This window comes from Petromyzon marinus, chromosome 1, assembly GCF_048934315.1.
Source record: "Petromyzon marinus isolate PM22_M1 ecotype Great Lakes invasive population chromosome 1, UKy_Petmar_22M1.pri1.0, whole genome shotgun sequence".
NCBI classification, from domain to species: domain Eukaryota; kingdom Metazoa; phylum Chordata; class Hyperoartia; order Petromyzontiformes; family Petromyzontidae; genus Petromyzon; species Petromyzon marinus.
In genome coordinates this window covers 28,987,273-29,011,724 of record NC_133667.1, presented here as the reverse complement: position 1 = coordinate 29,011,724, position 24,452 = coordinate 28,987,273, and the positions used below count along the sequence as shown (strand labels likewise).

The following is a 24,452-nucleotide window of genomic DNA, read 5'->3' as shown; positions in this document are numbered from 1 at the left end:
AACGTTGGTATGGAAAGCAAATGGTTGGAACCAAAAACATTTTTGTACTTTTACGTGAAGATGGAGGATGGATTCTGCGTGTAATTACTCATTGCCCCCTTTCGCATGACGAAGGGAAGTCGGACCGTTAAGCTGTAAAGAGGGTGAAACAAAAACATCTTGCATCGTAATCCAAGTGCAGCATGCGACCCACGTCGGCACAAACGCGAGCTTGCATGTCACGGTGCCAAACGCAGTGCATACCTGGGTCGGGAATGCGGAAGTGAAATGGCTCGGTCCAGGAGCCATTTCCAGAAAGCGAGATGGCACGGATGTGAGCCGTGTAATCCCCCGGCAGCAGATGCCGAACCTGGAAACCTTTCCCTTCCCGGTAGGAGCTCCTTGAGACGCAGTGCTGCTGAATCTGGCTCTAATGCAATACAAAGACAAAACAAAAATCCCCCGCATAGCTTTTACAGACTGTTGGTGCAAGTGCTGTTTAGCGAACAGCGATGAAGGCCGCCACGGCACACAAGGGTGGACCAGCACCATGGCCAGCCGCCTTTGTCTCCCCAGTTGGCAATGTTTACACATCGCACGAGGTACATATATTAGGCTGAGTCAATCTAGGGGAGGGCCCAGGACCGGTTCAAATAATCGTCACTGGTGTTAGCTGAGAGCGGGAACCCAACTCGGGTCACCAGGTTCGTCGCACAGTGCACTAACCGCTGCACAACTGTTCCCCACATGTAATAATGCAGTAAAAACACAAAAATCCCCCATGCAGCCGACAGACTTTTGGGGCAAGTGCTGTTATCGAGCAGCACTTATGAAAGCTGGCAGACAGGGATGGGAGATCAGCACCACACCAGCATACACACACATCCCACGTTGTCTACACGTCCAAATCCTTGGAGATGTTAAAGATAACTTTTTAGTCACAATGCAGCTTTTTCTGTGAGATTCATTCAACGAAGCTGTCATCCACTATAAGTGCAAGCAAAATGCCTTCAATATTTGACAAGTGACTTCCCCCTCAGATATACAATGAGCTGTCAAGATTCAGAGTCACTCTCCATTCAGTAATCCATTTTTTTCTATTTTTTCCATCTTGGCTGTATTATTTTTATGTTTTTTGTCAACCTCATCTAAAATTGAATCTGCTCCCTCCAACTAAATGTATCATTCGCAAAAAAAATTAACGAATTCATTCTCACGTGCCCAAATGCAAATTTCGTAATATTATAATCGATGCATAATTATAAGCTTACCCAATATATAGTGCATTTTTACGTGCCAAAAAATGAATAGTACTAACTTACACAGGCTTGGTGGGAATCTAATGAAAAAAGCCACTTGATAAGTAAATACTGAGCACAACTCTATGGCCAAATCACTTGGAATGTACCCAACCTCGTCAGAGCTCAGAATATAAGCAGCGTTAAGTCTGCATAGTGTTTAGATAGGCGACCACCATGCACAACAGGTTGGTATAAGCTATGAGACTATTCTTTGGGTCTCGGTATTCTTTGGGTCTTTCGGTATGAGACTAGGTAATGGACAGCATAAAAAAGTGCAGTAAAATCCATTGTAGTACTTTACTTCTATGCTCCAATGTCTACGTTCTCCACCTTCACCAACCCACACTTACCAACGCGATAAAGCATGCTCAAATAACCCGCGTGACCCTCCATCCGGCCATGGACTGACAAACAATTGTAAGCAGCAAATATAATAATGCACGCTTATTCACCACAAGGAAATGTAGGATGCTCGTGCATTTCATGTCCTACCTCCGAGTCACGTTGATACTTGACTTCGTAGAGCACCACAAGTCCATTGGGGTCACTGGGCTCCTTCCACTGAAGGTAGATGATGTTTTTGACAACCTCACATTTCACGTGACCAGTAATGTTGTCGGCGTCAACTGCATAAACAGAAGCGGGGCATGAACATGAGTGTATTTTGCATATTTCAAAGTGGAGAAGCTGTACGTTTCTTGGGGTAAATCGGCACCTAACAATATGAACGAAGCGACTGAGATTCACTCTTTGGTATGGGAGAGCTCTGTAACCACAGTTGTGTGTAGATAAGAGTCTGTTGCGTCTCTTAGAATGTTTTAATTCGAGATTAGTGGTTCTAACACTGCTAAACAATGCAGACTGTGTGCGTGAATGTTTCACAAAATCTTTGTAAATGTCGTACACACTAATCTAGGCGAGTGTGGGAACCCAAAAACACATTTGGATATCCACTCATGGAAAGGTTTACAAAATAACGTATTTTTAAAGATTATTTTGGACTTACAGTATAATATATTCGCGGGATAATTAAAAAGGAATAATAACAATGTTACTTTGGCGCGATTTGGTTTATAAGTCCAATATATTAACATTTTGGCAGTTAAAACAATATTTAGAAAAATGTCAAGTTTTTTGCCAAAACTTTTGGTGACTAATAAGCCCAATCGTGGTTTGGAGCTGGCAAAGCTTGGACACGCCACACGGCACATGATGTACAAGATCAATGTTCTCCTCTCATGGTTGCTCAAGCTTGGCTGCAGTGCACATGGGCCTAACATGACATACCCTTGATCTCTCCGCTTGTGGTCGAGCTATGGGACTGGTCGTACGCTCAGCACAAGAAGAAAAGAGTTGAGACTAAGGCACCCTGAGCGTTACCAAATACGTGGCAAGAAAACAAAGACCAAGACATGTCCAGGAATAGAGGTATGAACATAAAGAGTTTGCTCACAGTGGGGTTGGGTGCGAGCAGACACATAAGCTGGGGCGCTGCAGCCCACGAGCTCGGAGGCGTGGTTGCAGGCTTGGATTTGGATGCGGTAGGCTGTGAAGTGGCGCAGTCCAGTGATGGTGATGCGCTCTTTGCCAAACACCATCTCTTCGGCAAAGGTGTAGACTACCGGAGTGGGAATGACCTCTTCGGAACCGATCAAAGAAGAGGTGCTGTTTCCGCTGTCCGTGGTGTTATCCGTCCCAAACATGTCCCGTCGTTTACGATCAGGCCTGTGCATAATGAAAAATTGATTCGAAGTTCAAAATGAGATGCACAATGTCTTGGCGGGAGATGTCGAGTTTCCAAGCAAAATGTGTTCGACGTTAAAAATTCAGATAACAAGCCAAGTAGAACTCGTGCAACACTTGCCAAACTAACATTGAGTAATCGTATCACGAGTAACAGCATGTGAACATTGCTTGTGTTTATATTTTATAAACATTATAATAAAGTGAGGAAATATTTACGATTCAATAATTTCTACAGAATTGAAGGGGATTCCACATTGCAAAAAATAAGAACAATACACGTTTTCGGTAAAAGTTTATTTAAATCATAACTGCTTTTTTTATCTCACATCTACTGCCAAGCCCAAGAACTAGATGAACTATAACCCACCCACCAAACCCTAGACAACACATGGGCTTGGCAATTGGGCTCATGTTCTGTAGCCCAAGATGACCCTGCCCCATCCCCCACTCTCTACAGAAAAACCCATGTGTCATATTGTGCTCATGCATGAAAACCTGCCACGTCAGCCGCTGCATGCGTGTTGAACTTCTACTGCACCATACGTAGCCAACCGTGCTCATCGGAGGTGCGGGGGGGAAGGGCAACAAGCTAAACACTAAAAGCAGTTCTAAAGAAACGAGTTTTCAATCTAGACTTAAAAGTACAAAGCCTCCAGTGGCTTCCTAACATCGGAAGGAAGAGCGTTCTAGACTGCCTCAGAAGCGTTATCTGAAAGTGCACAATGCAGTGACCGACTTTGTTCCATGGCTAGATAAAAGCTGCTGCAAGGATGACCCGAGTCCGCGTGGTGGCTTGTTAGGTTGAGCATCTCCACACTAGATGGCACTGCACGACTAAGACCGCCAACTGCCTTCCCACCACTTTGGGGGGGTGGAGTGTGAAAACAATGTCACATGCCGAAAAATAAATACGTGACATCCAGCACCTGAAATTAATCTTACTCGAGATTTTTCGCGGCAATATTGGAGACTTGTTTTTCTGACATGTTTTTGTACTACAGTGCACATCCGCTCACATGTTTACAAGACCAACATATTATAACGCCACAGAACTGACAGAAGTTCCAAGTTTGTGTAAATTCTGTGGAAAACAAGTTTTGACGAAAGCCCCAATGCGAACTTTGGCCTGCTTTATTAAATCAGCCAACTGGATATAAGCTAGGGGTCCACTTATACTAAATTTTGCTCTGTGTTCATAAGCCATGGTTTAGATTCTGTGCAAGGGGAGTGCCAAAAAAACGAGCTTTATCCAGGATTTAAAAATGAGACAAAAGAGGCATCTGTTATATAACGTTTAAAAAAAGACTCATAGCTTGCATTTTATTGAATAACATAAACATCAAAACAACATTTGATAAGCTTGATAAATGTACCTTCAACAAATGCAGATTCATGTATCTAACATATTTCTTAACATATCCATACAGCCCTTTGTAAATCTACTGCTAGATGAAAGGCTCCCCATGCCATATCGGTCAACAAAGTTGTTTGACCATATTTCACCACGCTGGGCATTGCAGGTTGGCGGGCGAGGAGGGGTGGCAAGAACCGGATCAGATATCACTCACCACTGATGTCAGCTGTGGCCAGGAATCAAACTCAGGTCACCGGGTTTTTAGCACAGTGCCACCAATACACGGCCCAAACAAATATATAACCACGATTATCACGAAACGTCACCCAACGGTTTCCGATGCGGATTTAACCGAAAAAAAAACGCCAAGAATTACAACGGCCACAGGACTGGCAAAAAGTGAACAAAGAGTCAGCTTTAGTTATTTATTTACGAGAAGGTTAATGGAAGGTGACAGGGTGTCAAATAAAATCGAGGTTTTTCGACCATGTTCTGTTCCAAAAGGAAAAAGGGCGAGCTAACCTGTGATATCCAGCAGGGTGGTCTCTACTGATTTACTACGCACATGGAGTTGTTGTTCCTCAGATTTCACACCGCACTGCCGTCTGGGTTCATTATCCGCGTGTGTATCCTTGCACGTACGTTTGTACCTAACAACTTGGCATGTATATGATAACAAGCAACGCAAGCCCTCGGAGTATCTTCCCCGACGTTTAACACCGACAACGATCCTATACATAAATTTATTTGTCACAAAGGTTGTTTATGATTTGTTGTACCCTTTTTTTAAATATATAAAATGAATGTGTATAGAGTGCATAGATGCACAGTATTAATATTTCATTATTTGCTCGTTAACCTAATATTATGCAATTTGACAATTTAAAATAATCGCACGGCTACTTCCCTTGAATGAAAGAAGTAAAGTTTATTAATATGATCTTGTCCAAACATGGTGCATTAAACCACGTGTATTACATTACAAACACGCTTATCTGTTTTCCAGCGCAGCATTTCATTAGTAACGTCCAGTCTCCCCCACCCACCGAACAGATGTATGTCGTCTGCCTCTTTTTTTTATAAGAAACGAAACGAAAAAAGAAAATGTCCTCCGTGTATATACAATGCACGTGTCACATTGAGATTCAAAGCCAACTGTTTGCGAAGACTTCAAGAAAATGAAAGCAAATGTTGAGACGTATGGAATAACGTTACCGAATCAAAGTGCAGTATTTTAGCGGGGCTAATAATACACTCGGTTGGCACTAATGCGGCTATAACAAAAAGTACGTTTGAGTTTTCCTTGGAATTTGTACCTAAAACGTGAATTTAGGGTTTACTACAAACTTGTGTTTTTTTCAGAGCCTCTCTATAGCAAACTTTTGATCTCGACTAATATAGCACTAATGGGCCATCATGTCGTCGTCCCCCAATCCAAACAAAATCCTGTCCATGCCAGGACGTAGAGGGTGGGTGAGGGGGGTGGGGGTACGCTTCGTGGTATGAGGGGCCCACGTGAAGGGGGGAAGCTGTGAACAAACAGTAACCTGCATGGAGTCATGTGATGACAGGGCGGCTACTCCTACACGCACCCCACTAATGCCCATCAACTGCCACCACCAGAAAAAGGGTGGGATGATGGTCAGTGGAACTTTGCTCTACTGGTTTCATCCTTCCTGGGGACTAAGAGTACAGCCATTGTGCTTTATGCAGTTCTGAGAGTTTAAGTGACAAGCCCATGCCCACACCTAACCCTATTAAACGTGGGTACTGAGATTCATGCACGGCCTTTATTTTCAGTGAAGATTAAATTTGGTCAAGATAATTTGTGGCGGGTACACGTTCTAATTATATGATAGACCAAATGCTACATACAAGATTATATAAGACCGATACTGTATTACCAATTTTCAACGTGCACGTCTGAAAACATCCCAAAAAAAGTGCAGTGAAGAGATTCAATTGCTCATGACTTTTACTAACTGCTCATCCGTTTGAAATACAAATCAAGGAAAAACGAAGAAGTACCCGACAAGCCTGAATGTCGGTTACATGCATTGTGCGCATAAAACAACAACTCATTTTTAAGAGGCAACATTCACCAAGCAAACGCTGGACAAGGCAGTGCCGTTCAAGCACCCTAAAATGCCGAAACTATGCAACGAGGCCCCCTTCTTCCGCCCCAGAAACCTGTGCGTCACAGCGCAGCGTTTGTATTTTTTTTCCCTTTGACACCCGAGCAGTGGCGACGGTGGGTCTGAGTGCTCCAGTTGCTGGCTGCCGGCGACAGCTAAAGCCCAAACATAGCTTCTTATTCACTCACCAGCTAACTCAATTCATTTATTTGGTGCCCGTCCAGAAAGACCCCTCCCCATCACCCCAAGTGTACCGAAATTATTCAAGGAAAAGCAACCCATTTGTTTCTGTCAACCTAAACACATATATTAAAAGTGGCTGCCTTGTTTATTTTTCAAGTGTGCTACCTGGGATGTACATGATGGTGTGCAAACAAACAAAAACATATGAATATTAAACAGTACAAAAAGAGCTTGAAAAAATCCCAAAGTCTATCAATGGATTATCATCAGCTTTTGTTGAAATAATCTCGGTAGAAATTTTTAGCTTTTGAAATTTGCATGGATGCTGTAAAAAAAGAGGCTACACAGAATGTGGACACAGGCCAAGATAACCACTTGGCATGAGAAGCTTTCTCCCAATGTTATAATTGAAAGTTGCTGGGGAAACAAACAGTCTGCCGCTTTGATGCACTCCCCCCTTCTTTTGCCCTCAATCCATACTTCGCAGTGCAAGTCAAATGCCAAAGCAAGGCGGTAAACAGGAAGGAAAGAGACATTCACCTCAAAAACAAAAGCCCCTCTCTGTACACTTTGGGGGGATTTTCTTTTATGACAGTGACTCGTCCACTGGCAGCCCTTCTTGCTTACATGGTTTAAAATTGGCGATATATTAACTACACTGCAAGCCAATATTAATCTCTTCATAAACAAGGTGTCATCGTGATGTACAGAAAGTGCGCAAAAAAAGAAAATACAAAAACACAGATGACAAATTTATCAAATTGCATAACAAAGAGAATGGCATTTGTACTCTGGAGTGCATTGAGCACAAAGCACAACAAAAAGTGTTAAAAGGCAACTTTACTAAAAGTTGAAAGCTAGTGTACAAAATACTCATTTCATGACACTATAAGTTTTTATAATTATTATTTATCACCACATTGGTACTAAGTGATGTGTCAATTAACACGCAATGGGAGAGACATGTGGCAAAAAAAGTGTACCCAAGGTAACATTATCAATCCCATTTATTAGCACAATAACCCAGCTAGATTTCGAGAAATGCAGTGATACAGCTGATCTGAAGAGTGCACTTGTAAACGACTCACCTGGTGGCGAAAATCTGGTTGTGCAGGAAGTTCTCAAAGGTTTTCATGAACTGAGCCTCCTCGGCTTCCTGGCGCAGCTGCGCCTGGGTCTTGGGGCATGCACAGCATTTCTCAGGAGCCAGGCTGGTGTCCAGCTCCGACTGGTTCCCCCGTGCGCCCGGTTCCATGTCGATCGAGCTTGTTGCGGGCTCCCGTCGAGGTACCTTCAAAACTGTCGGGCAGCCAACAATAATGAGGAGGGAGGGGGGGCCACAATAGAATGAATGTTGGTGCCCTGTAACTTAAGCCAAGCGCTTAGCGATGACGCTAGGAGTGGAGATCCTGTACAGCGTGAAAGGTTTTGCTGTTTTTGGCTTCCCTTTTCGTCAGCAGATTGTACCTGCTTACATCAGTTACTTTGGCATGTGAATGAAAGCCATGAACTCGGTATCCCCTTTTACATTCTTAAATCCTAAAAAAAAAAGTAAAATATTTTTAACTTCGGGTTAACATTAGTTCACAATGAGAAGGCTTTTAATTGGAAATGTAGAAAAGCAATGCTGCATATAATTATTGAGTAAGCAGCACAAAACAGAATACTGACGGAGGCCATTTATAGGGCTATGAGACTTGTGCAAGGGCATCCTTACTTTGCCCATCCATAATGAAAGTTTTACTTTGCCTATGCTGGCCAAACATTTTGGAAGAGGTGGGGGACAAACAACAAACAATCCTAAAAAAAAATCACTGGAGCATTATAGCAATGTCTAACAAATGTGTTGGTAAAAAAATAGCCAGTCAATTTCATTAATTTGTAATAACACTATGGGTAAGATTTCATGATAACAAACAAGCATAAATATCTACGGGACCTTTTTTTCCACTATCAAAATTATGAAAAAATAAAAATAGGCTTTACCCTTTCTGGCAATAAAATAGATGTTCAAACATCAAATAAGACACCTTTTGCAAGGCATAAAGTCAGCATTAACCACACGTACTTGTAGTGAACATGCAAACAAACACAATGATAATATATGCATTATCTTTGAAACTGATTGGCCATATACCAAACTTATTCATGGCCTTGTCTCACCAGTATTCGACCAGAGTTCCAAAAGGCGAACGATACAAAGGCAATGCAACTATCAAAGTATTAATAGCTCGGGTTGAGCAGCCATATCCACGGGACCTTTTTGCCTTTTGGCGTTCTCTCGTCTAACACTGGTGAGACAAGGCCGTCTCTGTTGTAGGCCAATCAGTTTCAAAATCAATGCATGTATATTATCCGAGCACCTTTGTTTGGCTTGTTTTGGCCACAAGTCAGTGTGGTCAACGCGGACTCTTGACGCCTTGCAATAGGTATCGACGTGCGTAAAAGACCCCTTTTGGGCAATAGACCCGTGCAGCGAAAAAAAAATGCGCCCCGAACCTTTGTTGCAATAGTCGTGCTTGCGCAGCTCAGGATCTTCGTGCTGTCGCTGCCAGCGGACGATGTAATGAGTCACGTTTCCGTTGGGGTACGCGGGCGCCCGCCACTTGACCACCAGTTGGGTGGACGAGTTTGAGCCAGCGATCACATCCAGGGGAATCGAAGAAGCTGCAGCCAGCAAATACACACAAGCAGAAACAGCTGTCCCCTCATGGAATCCTTTAAAACAAATTTAAACATACTTTAGAGGAAAGGGTCTTTTTTTTATTGCTTTTGTTTAAATCTTTATTTGTGAGAGCATGAATACACTCTCGGTGACTTTGAGTGAAAAAGGAAGGCAGTGTAACTCTGATTTACTTCGTAATATGCAGATATTAATGTTAACTATGTTATGTAAATTGCTATGACTTTATGTCCATTAAGTACAGAATTTTAATTATCCCAACATCACCTGTATGTTATTTTAGGCTTGCAACAGATAGCTATAACTATGTAATCAGGTCCAAATAAATATTTCTGCGATTTGTACTTTAAAGTGAATGTTTTGCACTCGGACAAAGAAAAGCTTACACAACTTAATGCACCTTCTTTATATTTTAAATAGTTCCAAACGTTGTATATCTATTATAACTCAAGATTGTCTAAAACAATGAACATATAAACACAGGGATCAACAAAGACCAGAACAGCGACAGGGCTACAATTTTTTCATGCCCATTCACCAAATTATGCCGTTCCCTGTGACACTCCATCGGTAATGCCACCACCTGCCACTTCAGTGCGCCAGTAATCTCAACATGGCATTTCAACTGTTATCGACGCGGCCCATCCAAAACATCAATGGGGAAAGTGGTCGTCAGTTCAGCGGGAGGGCCTCTACATACAATTATATTAGTTGCTCATCTTACCGTTGGCCTTGGTGCGTATGTACACCACTTCGCTCTTGGCACCTTGGTTGTTAATGTCCCCAGAAGTGGTGGTGAGCGTGAAAGCACGCACAAAGATCGCGTACTGAGTCCAGGGCTTCAGAGACAGCAGGATGATGCTGGGATTGGACATCTCCTGTGGATTCAGGCCAGCCCTGAACTCCAGATCCCGAGCTGTCCAACTATTGGATCCACAGGCATCCTGCTGATCAAACTCCGACACATTTTTGAAGGGCCTGCAAATATAACAGCACCAATTTATATATAAAGTGTTGAATATTTGCTGTAACAATTTTTTTTTCTGTAAACAAGATGGTGAGTTGGTACAGTGCTTACTCTGCTGCACTATAAATCTGGTGACCTGAGTTGTATTCCCGACCTCGGCCAACATCTTGTGGCGAGTGATATCAGAACCAGTCTTGACCCTGCATGGACCAGCATGGTCAAGTATGGTAAAAAAAACAAATCCCTAAGAGTGTCACTGCATAGGGAGGCCTTCATCTATTCAAATGAGTGTGAATGTATGGATTTTAAAAAATTCACTCTGAAGCGACCCTGTTCAAACAAGAGTCTAAGAAGTAATATCATCCACATTAAACACTAAGTTTTACAAACCATATTCCACATTATCAATTGTGTAGTGCATGTTTGTTGTTTTTTTTTATTTGCCACACTTCATTACTTACGCTTCCTTGTAGTACACCGTGTAGCTGAGCAGGTCACGGTCATATTTGGGCCAGGTGTGATACCATTCCAGTTTAATTTTATCTGACGAAGTTTCATTGCCAGTAAACCGCAAGAATTTGCTCTCGCCTTCAGAGAAATGAAATAAAGCACCGCAAGTAAGTTTCAGCGTAGCCACAAAATCGCGCAAGTTAAATGGACATTTGTTGTCAGGTTCACGAGTCAAAACGTTCCTAAAATCCATGCAGGTGTTTTTCTTACATGAGGTGCGATCACCGTTTTCCTTAGGGTTGAGGTCAGTGCGGCTCTGCCTGCCGTAAGTGCCGGTCACCACCTCCATGCGGTAAATCTCTGACATGCACAGCTTATGATTGAAGGCAAAGTAGAGCTTGCCGCGTAACACTGTGAGATTATGCTTGGTCCAGTCCCAAAGTTGCTGCAGATTCTGATTATCCAGAACGTAGAATGAGTAATTTCTGCAAGATAATAATTGTAACAAAAAAAGGAGAGGAAAAAAACGCGCGATGAAATTGGTTGAATGGTTTTCTATCAAGACAGTGATCAAATAAAGAATTACCAAGATATCATCATGGACAAAGCTTTTGATGTCACCACACATCACCAATGCAATTTACTAACCTGCAAACCATATTATTCTGATGATTATAGTAACTGACTTTTTTTTCTTCTTTGGTTCTTTCGGTAAAGTCACGTAGAATGAGAATAAAATAATAAATTGATAAAATAAAATAACACAATAATATTCTCACGACGTTTCGGCCACAACACAAGCGGCCTTCATCAGGTGAAGGGACGAGACTGTCTGGTAGTACAGCGCTGGAGTCTGATGACACCTTTGTCATCTGGCCACATGGCCAGCCTGCTCTAGACCAATTCCGCGACCACATCAATTCCATACACCCAGCCATCAGATTTACCATGGAGGTCGAAAAAGATGGCAAACTACCCTTTTTGGATGTCTTAATTAAAAGGAGACGTGATGGTTCAATGAGCCACTCTGTCTACAGGAAAGCTACCCATACAGATGCTTACTTGAAACTGGATTCCCACCACCATCCATCCCAGAAGAACTCCCTCACCAAGACTCTATACCATAGAGCCCAATGCATTTCCGACCAGGAACACATTACCAGTGAACTCAAGCACGTACACCAGGCTCTCAGGGCTAATGGTTACTCCGACTACACAATCCGCAAAGCCATCACTCCAGTCATGAAGAAGGATCCTCTTGTGGAGCCACTCAAAACCATCACCTTACCCTACATTGCAGGGGTCACTAAAAAGATCTCCAAAATCCTGAATAAACACAAGATCCAGGTCCGATTCAACACAGTACATAAAATCCGTGATCTAGTTCCATCTGTAAAAGATGCTGTTCCAGACATACAGTACCCGGGCGTTTACAAACTAAAGTGCCTCTGTGGTAGTAGCTATATTGGAGAAACCAAACGACATATCTCGGACCGCATCCGCGAACATAAAGCAGACTTGAAACACGGTAGAACGAACTCCTCTGCCGTGGTAGATCACTGTTATAATTCAGTGGGCTCACATGACATTGACTTCTCCAAGACGGAGGTTCTTTGCAAACCAACCGGCTACCATGAGAGATTCGTTCATGAGGCCATTCACATATACAAGCACAGAGACAATTTCAACCGAGAAGATGGATTCTGGCTTAGTAACCATTGGAAAGATATTCTTAGTTCTTTCGGTAGTCACGTTGAAGGGAAACAATAAAATAATAAAATATATATAAAACAATAAAAATTCTCGCGACGTTTCGACCATAACACAAACGGTCGTCTTCAGGTGTTTGTGTTATGGTCGAAACGTCGTGAGAATTTTTATTGTCTTATATATTTTTTATTATTTTATTGTTTCCCTTCAACGTGACTTTACCGAAAGAACTAAGAATATGAATTACTGCAGTCACGAAAGCTTTAAATAATTGGAAAGATGTTTTAAACCATTTCTGTTCTTAATTAATTGTATTTTACGATGACCTTCAGACCGCAGCTCTTTCGCCAGCATTGACTCTTAATACCTCTCACACCACGGTTAATGGTATGGTTTACAACATGGAGTACACACTCCAGCGCTGTCCTACCAGACAGTCTCGTCCCATCACCTGATGAAGGCCGCTTGTGTTGTGGCCGAAACGTCGTGAGAATATTATTGTGTTATTTTATTTTATCAATTTATTATTTTATTCTCATTCTACGTGACTTTACCGAAAGAACCAAAGAAGATTAATCATTGCAGTCACGAAAGCTTTAAATCGAAACTTACTTTTATTACCACGAAAGTTACTTTATTTTTAAAAATCAGTTCTCAAAACATAGTTAACGGAACCCTCTCATGCTTTTGTTGTGCTTGTTTTTACGTGTTATTTACCGTTCATGGTAGCACAAAAGCAGCTGAGTTCACTCAAATAGCAGGTGGCACTTCTTGCTCAAGTGCCTTATTCTCATGCCATTGTTCCCAACAAAGAGCAAACAACAGCCCACCTTTAGTTGCAATATGCACGCGAATGCTCCATCAACGAAAAATTCCGAGGCAGTAGCCCACGCTAGGAGGCACCTTCGTACGCTTCTGATTTTTTATTCATTTAACACTTGACAAATAAATTCTGCATGGCAATGAATTAGGATTTCTAGTGGTCAGCATTCATGGCAATGGATAGATTGATTTCCACAGCCGCCCAGTGATTTCCGCTGGGAATTAATAAAGCTCTGTCTGCTTTAATGTGGGCTTTTTAAGACAATGTGACATCGCTTGCAAGTTAATTGCATGTGTGCCAAATCACACTGTGGCACAATCCAAATCACGCACATGAACATTCCAAAATTAAGCCGAGAATTGTGAACATTATAAAACCGGATAACACATTTGAACTACCCCCGTGCCTGGTTAAATACGTTATATTTAATTGGCATTAAGACAAGTCGAGCATTATGTAAAAATGTAACAAAAGACATATATACACACATTCTGAGACCTGCTAGGGGAACACATTAGACTGAGTACTGTGATGCATGCTGTGGGTTTCAGCCCTTTAACCACAAAAGTACAGGGGATCAATGAATCAGAGGATCAGAATGTAATAATAGCCAAGTGGGGACATCACCCACTACCTTGTAAGTCTCCATACATGGGGACCAAAAACAAAAAATAAAATTGCGCAATGACAAACGATGGCGCCAACAAAGTCAACTATGATGCTTATCCGATGACTTCAACACATGTACACAGTACCTGGATTCGTCACAAAGGCTAAGAGGCAATTCCATCCCTGACGCAGAGCTCAAGTTAAATGTGCACTGTCAACTTACACCATATTCAAGGACTTACATCACTTTCACAAAAAGTCAACTTCTTTCTGGTCTGGAAAACATTTATCTGAAACGGAGATTGTGACAGTGCCACGATAAACTATAGTAAACATAGCAATGGGCCCTACATGATTGGATGTGCTTCTGGGTTACAGGATGCTGCATTACAGGATAAGGGGCATCCTTAAGCTTGGGAAGCAAACTAAGATAATGGCACATGACTTCACCTTTGCCCCAGCAGGATGCTCAATGAGCTTACCCCCGAATGGAGTACGAATAAAGAAGGCACAGATTAAGAAGACTTTGTCACTTGGCTCATGAAGTCTGAATACATTGAGGAAAACGTCATACTATCGTCTTCACTGCAGTCGTTTTCACAAAAAGGCATGGACATTGTGTATATGCTGCTTCAATAGAATAAACTCCTACCTGATTTGCTCAATTTATTAATATATATCAGACCTTCAATAGTATCACACAGCCATTATCCACTTATCAACTCTCTTCCTCTCTAAATTGTTTTTTTTACCCATGGCTTACTGTTAAGCAACCATTGTTGGTGTATAATTTTCCATGAAGCCAATTTTTTTTACCACAAATATGAAATTGTCAATTACATACATTGAGCTTGACCCCACATGTAATATGTCTGCGTTAATTCTCATGTTTCACTTGGCATGTAGGCTCCAAAATATTTTACACTTTAGGTGGCTATAGCCAGCGTGATTCTAATAACTTTTTGCCAGATTCTGTTAAAATGCCAGGTGCAGCCCATGCTTATACGCGGTACAACTTTGCGTGAACATTTAAGCAAACAAAAAAACACAATAGTTATTCAAGCTAAACTTTAAACAACACATGAAACTTCAAATCATAATCAATAGTCCAAGTAAACTTCATTGATATTAAGTTAACCTACACAATGACAGTTCCAAGGTTTGCCTGCAACTTTGTATCTGGATAAGAATGGAGCTTAACATTATTAAACAGGCAGTTCTTTCAGCAGTCGAGCCACCCTTGAACACAGCAAGGCAATTCTGCCACTGGTGTGACAGGAGTCTAGACGTGTGCCAAGAGCAGACACGGCTCAAGGACAATCGCTCAAGCATTTCAGGACATAAACGGCATCATCACTTTGGTACTCAATGCCAATGAAGAAGTGCTTCCTGGGCCACAATAGATGTAAATCAATGTTGCTACTGCATGCGTGATTGCTTTAAGGAGTGAAATAATGGATCTACACGTCTAATTGCACGTGACAATGTTTGCCAACAACTGTGTTTCCCCCCCCCCCACGCTTGCAATGTTTCAAGCAGTAGGAAACAACTGTCACAAGCTTCCTTAACAAGACAATGCAAGTTGCTTAGGCACCCATCTGGTGTTCTCTCTTTCATGTATAGGTATGCATGAGCAGCTAAACGGTTGTGAAATAAATTGTCTTTAGACAGCACAAAAGAGCAATGTCGATTGCAACATAATGCAGGTTAATAAGAGTAGGAAATGTCAACTGCTCGGGAAGTAAAATATATGTGGGAGTCAAAATATCCATTTAAAGTAAGGTGCATCATATTTGTTTTAATTCAAGATCCTCCCTGTGGCATTAACACCATTCACAATTATGCATGAAGGGCAATTACTCCCAAGCAGCACAACTGCAAAAATAAACGGGATATTCGAAGAGTCTTCGTGTTTTCCATCACCAAATATTTCATCATGAAAATGCCGTTCCAAAGCAAAAGATAGTTTGTAATTCCATTTAGAATATAACCAGAATGCTTTGCAGTCACATGAAGAATGTTGCTCGCATGTACATTTTTATTGAACCCGTAATTCTCTTCTAAGTATTTATTTCATTGCTTTGCACAAATAGCGCCGATTAACCTGCCACCACAGTTCCAATGAATGTATACAAGAGCTTGGCGATTCATGTCAAAATCATTTTGTTTTATCTCTAAAATTCCATCATAGATTATACCTGCGGGCAACGTGATTCTACTACAGGCAATTCCTCTGTTCAAATCTCCATTAGTTCAAATAGGTAACGGGGATTTCTGCCATGGAGAGATTCATGCAATTTAATGGGATTTCATTGCGGATCCATCTGAGTTAAGCTTCGAATTACATTGTTTAGTTTATTGATCAACCTGTAGAGACCACTATGGTTAGGACAGGTTAGTGAAAAACGGAGGCCAAGGAAGGCTTATGATACCATTTGTCAACGGTGTTAGCCCGAGCTGGAAATCCAACTCAAGCTGCTGGGTTTTAGCGCAGTGCGCAAAACCAGTCCCACCGTTCTATCCTGTGTAATACTGCCAGTTAAATATTAACACCCATGAAAGTAGTCTTACTTATAGGACATGTAAGTAGATATTCAGACAACTGTTTGACTGCTGTATGCACCACAAAAGTGGTGATATTTGCCTTGCCGATAAGTGGAGGTGGCTGCTTCACCAACAACATTTCTTCCAGTCTATTCACTGAAATAATCCCTGAACATTTTGAGACTGTTTGTGCTGGCAACAACCATCTCCTCATTCCTACGAGATGCAGCAGGTTCTGCATCACCTCGTGAGAGCTTCCTTGCAGAGTTTTATATTTCAGCATCTTAGAAAAATATATACTTTAGCGGTGTGGTGGGAGACTTGGCAGCAGAGAGAAAACTATAGCCGTTCAACACAGTCGAGCCAAAAAAGCCATTCATCTTTATAGCCATTGTTTGTAGCCAATTTTAAAACGAGCAGGTGCAAGAGGGGGGGGGGGGTGCAATCTACATTATTTAAGCAGTCGTTCATCTTTAACTAACATGGTTTTGGGGAGAAAAAAACTCGCTTCAATATGAGTGTCTCAGGAGCCAGGACAGGAGCAGGACAGGACCAGGGCTATTAAGGATACAAAAGGCAGTGGAATAGTAGAGCCAGAAAAGAACGGGATGGGGAAAGAATGCTGCAAAAAGCAATTCACCTGTTGGCACTCTAGTCAAGTCTTTGCTCAACGCTTGTTGAGATCACTACCGAATTGAGTAAATGGTAATAAAACAAGTGGGTGCCGCAGTGGTGAGATGTTAACTCCCTCGCCTGGTATGGAGGTAGTGGGTTCGATCGCAACCCTGACGCTGCCTGCTGTATATTTGGAGTTTGCATGTTCTCTCTCTCTCTCCCTGTGGTCGTGTGGATTTTTCTCTGGATCCTCCGGTTAGTCTCTCCACATTTAGAATAAACGTGCGTGCTGAGTATTTGGCTGAAAAAAATGTCCATGTGATGATAAGCCACTTCGTTGAGCTATCATTTGTGGCCAGGTCGCTTCTGAAAAAGCGCTTTTTAGCTCAGTGGGCCTTACCTGGTAAAATAAAAACTATTTTTTTTAGAAAAGAGTTTGGCCTGGCTTCCAAGGCAACCTTACCATTCAAATTTTAAATGCAACGCTTTTTTCTGAAAAATACAACCAATGTTTATTGCAGAGAATGTTTCTGTGGGCTGGTGTTTTCGTATGATGGGTATATTACAGCTACAATCAGGCAAATCATTGTGTTTCTATCAGCATATGGTAAAAAGGCAAGTGCATTGAAATAAAAAGAGAAACATGGATTAGGTACAGATTCATGACAGAATTAGAACTGTTCAGGTAAGTTGGCTTGGTCAGCAGAAGGGATAACGACTGATGGTCAAGATATTCTTTGGGTCTTTCGGTAAAGTTACGTAGATAGGTTCAAGAAAAATCTCTTAAATTAAAATAGCCACCTTGGCGCACTCGCCGTGAAGGATGCTCGGCGATTTTGCATTGACATGCTAATTTTTGCCTGCAGCCCTTTGATAGGTGGAAAGCCCACCACTGCCACGGTCGCGGCCAACCACATGCATTGGCATTGGCTGCTGACATTTCAAACCTTTATAAGCAGTTGTCTTTAGAAGCTTACCCCCCTTTTCCTGATGACGACCACTTGTGTTGCGATTGAAACTTCTTACTTTTTTATTTTATTTGAACCTATCTACGTAACTTTACCGAAAGACCCAAAGAATATAAATTCCTGCAGTCACGAAAGCTTTAAGTCATGATGGTCAAGAATAAAGATGGATTGGCAGCCAAGGAATGCAACATGACCAAGAGGACATGAAATGGGGACATGGAGCAATGAAATCAGCTTGTGTGCAGGCGCTAGGCAGACTTGCGTCGCAGGAATGTGATGGCTTGGGGAGGCCTTCATTCAGCAGCGGAGTGATCATTGTTGATGATATTGATAAGGTACAAGAACTTGCAGTTGTAAAAGACCTTTATGCCAATTCAGAGTACCAGTGCAATATGCTGTAAGCTCCATCATATAATAAACAAATTCATGGCATTCTGACTGAGATACTTATCTTCCAAATAGAATGTTGGTACTTACTTTATTTTTAAATGGGGTGCCTACTAACCTGGATGCAATTCATGACTAGGTCCAATGTGCCACCTTGCTGATGAGGAGTTCATAGTTCTCAAGGGGTATTTACATTTGCCACACAACTAACTCTAGCGTGCCCAGGTCTGGTCAAGCCTAGAGGCATTAACATTTTCACACTTGCACACCCATTATAGACCTAACAGGGATGTATTTTTCTAGCACTGCACTCACGTACTGAGCATAATAAGCAAGATTTAACCGCCTCTACGGGGAGGGTTTCCACACAACTATAAGATATTTTAACAAACTTCGAGACAAGAAGGCTCATCTGATCGAGTCGCTCACATTTCTGAAGAGATGCCGCGACACCAAGGTAATACTAACCGCCTTTACATTGACATCTGCTGCTGTCACATCTCCTAATGCTAAACAGATCTTGTTCAGGGCAGACTTAGCCCTGATCTCAGACAGAATAAGATTGCTCCGATTTTAACTAGATATTTTGGGCAAGCCTCTCCTGAAATCACACTTAACATTGATGGAAAAAATGTCTACATCTGATTGGGAACATGTAGATAACATGACAGCCTCTTCAGCCGCCTCAATGTGAGGTTAATGCAAAGATAATCTGCTTTCCAAGTTCAACCTCCTTTCCAAGAAGAAGCCAGATCCACAAGTTAAAAAGTTAGACGTTGACAAGTTAGTTATGAATCAAAGAAACAGTCTAATTTCCGACAGCCTAAAATCAGTTCTAGCTAAAGGGTTGAATTTCGCAGTCACCCCTAAACACATCTCAGTGGATGATATCATTGCCCAGGTCGAAGTAGCCCTTAAGGGTTTGGGACACATTACTGCAGACGTGGCAAGATCGGAAATCGCTGCAATCCTCAAAAACGCTAAGAGACCTATCAGCAACATCAGTAAGGATGAGCGCTTTGAGCTTTCTCAATTAAAAGAGATGACATCGTCATCCTCTCAGCTGACAAGGGCAATGCCACAGTCATCATTGACAAAACCACGTACAATAAAAAAAATTCAGGACCTACTTAATGATGGTAGCTATACAAACATTAAAAGAGATCCCACCAAACAGCCTCGTTATGAAAACCAACAATACCATCACTGATTCGACATCTTTAATCGAACCAACCAAGTGGTTTTCCTTAAAACCCTCTGCTGCTAGACCTCCCAGATTGCATGGCTTACCAAAAATCCACAAAGGCACACCCCCTTCATCCTATCATCTCCACCACTGACTCACCCACCTACAAACTGGTCCGATTTCTGTCTGAGACCTTGCAACCATTCACTGGTAAGACCGCCTCAGCTGTACTTAACTCAGCTCACTTGGTATCGTTAATTAAGGACATCTCACTATCTCCAGGTGATTTGCTCGTTAGTTTTGATGTGGTCTCTTTGTTTACCAAAGATACTGTGCCGGAAAACATTGCAATCATTGAAGATTTGGTCCAACCAGGACTGAATGCTGATGTACTGGCTCTGGTGAGACACTGCCTCACCAACACTTCACCTGGAATGGAACATTGTAAAAACAAGTTGAAGGTACCCCAATGGGTTCTCCCTTATCTCGAGTTCTAGCCAATGTTTTCATGGAAAATTTTGAGACAGAAGCCATCCAGGCATCCACTCTACGTCCGTCCTTGTGGAAGAGGTACGTAGATGACACGTTCGTCATCTGGCCACATGGCTGACCAGCTCTGCATCAATTCATCAACCACATCAATTCCATACACCCAGCCATCAAATTCACCATGGAGGTTGAAAAGGATGGCAAGCTACCATTCTTGGATGTTTTAATCGAAAAGAGACCAGATGGCTCAATGGGCCACTGTCTACAGGAAAGTAACCCATACGGATGCCTACCTAAAACCTGACTCCCACCACCATCCATCCCAGAATAATTCCCTCATCAAAACTCTACACCATAGAGCTCGATGTATTTCCGACCATCATCACCTAGCCAGTGAATTGGAACACGTACACCAAGCTCTCAAGACGAATGGATATTCAGACCACATAATCCGTAAAGCTACCACCCCAACTGTTGGGAAATAACCATCTGAGGACCCAATCAAAACCATCACCTTGTCATACATAGCAGGGGTCACCAAAAATATTTCCAAAATCATGAGCAAACACAAGATCCAGGTTCGATTTAACACAGTACATAAAAGTCGTGATATGATCCCATCTGTGAAGGATGTGATCCCTGACATGTAATACTACGGCGTCTACAGACTAAGCTGTGTCTGCGGCAGTAGTTACACATTGGGGAAACTAAGCGACATGTCTTGGACCGTGCTCGTGACCATAAGGCAGATCTGAAACCCGGTAGGACCAATAACTCGGCCGTGGCTGATCATTGTTTTAATGCGATGGGCTCACACGAAATGGATTTCCCCAAGACGAAGGTGCTTTGCAAGCTGACTGGCTATCAACAAAGATTCGTTCATGAAGCCATCCATATATACAAACACAATTTCAACCGAGACGACGGATTTAAACTCAGCAATCATTGGAAAGATGTCATCAACCACTTTGGGTCATTACTTGATTTGTGTTTTCTTGTCCACCTCCACCGTCAGCAGTGTGGGTATGTGGAGCGAGGTGCAATGCATTGATTGGTGTAGACCTACTGCCAGTGTCGGAGCCCTCTCCTACATTAACATTAGCTGCCCCACCCATCTCTAAACCTTTATAAACAGCTCTTTGATTGGTGTAGACCTACTGCCAGTGTCGGGGCCCTCTCCTACATTAACATAAGTTGCCCCGCCCATCTCTAAACCTTTATAAACAGCTTTTTGATTGGTGTAGACGTACTGGCGGTGTTGGGGCCCTCTCCTACATTAACATTAGCTGCCCCGCCCATCTCTAAACCTTTATAAACAGCTTGCCCTCGGAGGCTAACCTCCCTGTTCCCGATGATGACCGCTTGTGTTATTGTTATTATTTTTCTATCTACGTGACTTTATCGAAAGAACCATAGAATATGAATTCCTGTAGTCACGAAAGTTTTAGGTACAAATCAGCAGTAATATGACAGCAAATGACCGACTACACAACAACATAATTTACATTAATATATCACATCATAAAAAACATAAAATGAATGTTAATTCACATTTGAAAAAACTGAACTTTATTAAATTATCGTTAGAACAAATCACACCTCCCCCACCTACCCCCAACCACCCTGTGAAATTAAACGAATAGTTGTGATTCGGGATCACAATTCGATTTAAGAACTTTTTTCTTTGTTTGTTTGTACATTTTGGCAAGTGTAGCAGGTTCGTGTAGTAACTGCAGCTGGTCACATGAACCCATAAAACGACATACAAAAAAATCTCACATATGCAATTTGATGCATGTATCATGACCTTAAGAATGGATTTTTTTTAAATGAATTAATGCAGCATTACACTCCCGGTCTTTGTTATTTCTGTGAAACGAATGAGAAATAATCAATGACTCAACACATTTCAGACGAACCCTGTTTTGGCCAAGTACTATTTTAGTGACGTTTTGTTTTTGTGCGAAAGAAAAAAGAAACTCTCAGAGAAAACTCACATGCGTGGGTTGTTATGGCCGACTATAAAACATATTTTCAATAATAAGGCATCATCTTTCCTCCTTCAGATAGATATCGTAAACACTACCGAATCGATGTATGATCCACGAACCGTGCTAGCAAGTTACTGGATTATAGACATGCTATCTCACCTAGCAGATCATAACTTAACCGTAAGAAAATGGGGTTCTGGGAAAGGTGATATGTAGTATTTCAGCGTTGTGCTGCATAATTCTCTGATGTATTTTCAGGTTGATACCTAGTGTTGTTTGGTGTGATGTCTGACGTTTCACTCAACATGCCGGGAGCTTCTTCAGGAACTAAATTGAGCAGTTCAGGTTTTCCTTCTAAAATACAGCATTGCTGGCTGCTGTTGTGCCCATTAGCGTGTGTACCCCCGCCCCGCCCCCAAATCAGGCCACGTCGGGTTCATGGGCCTGGCGGATATTTGCATGCAATTGTTTTTTGTCACCCAACATTCTGCTGCGGGCCTTTGTTCATATGTACAGCAAAAATCTAATACATATATTTTTTGTTAATAAAAGTGACCTCTCACCACATTGAAACATACGTCGAACATCATGGCAAAAAAATAAAGCGGTACAACCCCAAAACACACTGGAGAGCTAGTTCAGGCGAGGTATCCATTATCAGTTGATTCAAAGGTAGTTTTCTGTTTAAAAAGTTAAGAGACATACCCTTCGTCCAGCATATCTCCACGGATTATCCTTAAGTTCTTGAGGAAGGCAAGGGTAACAAGGGCTGAAGAGCGCTTGATCTTCACATAACCCGTCACCATCTCAATCAGTCCCAGGTTTGTCTCCAGCTCTGCTGCAATGTTGTCTGAGTGGGAAAGTAAAGTGAACAACATGTTGTTCAAGAACAGAAACCCGTGTAAAGGTGCTCCGAAATTGTGTGCATTCAACAACTAGCATACTATGCCTACACCTTAATGCAGCCAGCAAGACTGTCAGCGTGAAAGCATTTTTAACTCGACTTGTAACATGAACGATAAAGGATGTCAGTAAAAAAACTAGGAATCATTGTGTAGATATGAAGTGAACTGATTTTAGCAAGAAGCCATCCATTTTCATGACGAAGTAGTAGCCAATTTTGTTCAACGTTAAACATCCTGTTTGCAATAATTAAATCTGTAAACAGAGCTAAGTTCTTACTGGCATCGCAAGCAACACAAAAATGACTGCGAGGACTTTACTAAGGCCGCAGGAAAATATGGGTAAGGACACGGAAGACCGGACACGCGTAACAAAACGGCTCTCCCGCCCCCCCCCCCCCCCCCGTGCACCATGAATATTATTGAAAGCCGTGAATTTATGTGAAACTTACTTCCACCGCGGATGTCGATAGTCAAGTTCCCATCAAGCTCGGTGCATCCGTACAGCTCCTGCGCCGCTGTGAGCGAGTTGATGTTGACGTTCCCATACTTGCACACTTTTGGACAGGGACCATCACATTTGGTGCAAGTCATGCTGAGGATAAAGAAGAAAAACACGTAACTTAAAATAAGGTTTTGCACCTTTAAAAATCTGGTTTTCGCCCTTCATCCCTGCACACGGCAGTGCACTTTGCAATTCATACCTGCCAAGGCTTCACCCTCAAGAGGCTTCAAGCACACCTGCCTATCCTAGGCCCTGCCTAACCCCCCCCCCCCCCCCCCCATTAAGGCTGCCCCTGGGTCACACTGCCTCATCTAAAAAAATATATATTCTTCATCAGAAAGAAACGGGAAAACGCAGCCCAGGTAGACCAGGATCTTCAAACCTGGTCAGGTTAAAAAGTGAGGAAAGGAGGGTGAGGATCGCTATGTGCAAGAATGATAAACAGCCTTTACAGGTACAAAACGTTACTCTTCGTTCAATTCATCCTTGCAAAAGGCGTCACACACTTCGCAAAAATACCAAGAGCCAGAGGAGAGGAAGCCGGTTAAAACCATAACTGCGAGGACATGACTGCCTGACCAAAACGCAGCATCCTGTGAGACCAAGGTGTACAATCTCCAGTGCTTCACAAAGGGTGTGGGGGAGACTTCCACGAAGCCGCCTGACAAACAACAGCTGCCCGGGCCCAAGATGCGACCCACAGCCTGCATGAATTGCACTGTGTGCACTGTGTGCTAAAAATGTAGCACTTGCGTAATATACTCCCAGGGCCAACAAGAGATGCGCACCTTGGAGGCGGCCGGGGACCTTCTATTTCCCACAGACAATTTAGAAGAACTGCCGAGAGGACCAACGCGGCTAGGTCCTCGCCAGGGAAGAACTTTAGGGCCCTGGAGATGTCTAAGAAGTGCAAGGAAAGCTCTCA

General features: G+C 42.4%; 1 protein-coding gene across 1 annotated transcript in view; it reads right to left on the bottom strand.

Annotated features, from left to right (window-relative positions):
• Positions 1 to 24,452, bottom strand: part of LOC116939503 (insulin-like growth factor 1 receptor) — a 120,771-nt gene that overhangs the window by 18,924 nt on the left and 77,395 nt on the right. Inside the window, exons 4-13 of the mRNA XM_032947952.2 lie at positions 23,475 to 23,617; positions 22,826 to 22,970; positions 11,069 to 11,283; positions 10,810 to 10,936; positions 10,106 to 10,359; positions 9,198 to 9,365; positions 7,787 to 7,997; positions 2,734 to 3,005; positions 1,773 to 1,906; positions 244 to 409 (exon numbers count right to left, since the gene is read on the bottom strand). Of these exons, the coding sequence (XP_032803843.2) occupies positions 244 to 409; positions 1,773 to 1,906; positions 2,734 to 3,005; positions 7,787 to 7,997; positions 9,198 to 9,365; positions 10,106 to 10,359; positions 10,810 to 10,936; positions 11,069 to 11,283; positions 22,826 to 22,970; positions 23,475 to 23,617 (1,835 nt within the window). The remainder of the gene's footprint in view (positions 1 to 243; positions 410 to 1,772; positions 1,907 to 2,733; positions 3,006 to 7,786; positions 7,998 to 9,197; positions 9,366 to 10,105; positions 10,360 to 10,809; positions 10,937 to 11,068; positions 11,284 to 22,825; positions 22,971 to 23,474; positions 23,618 to 24,452) is intronic.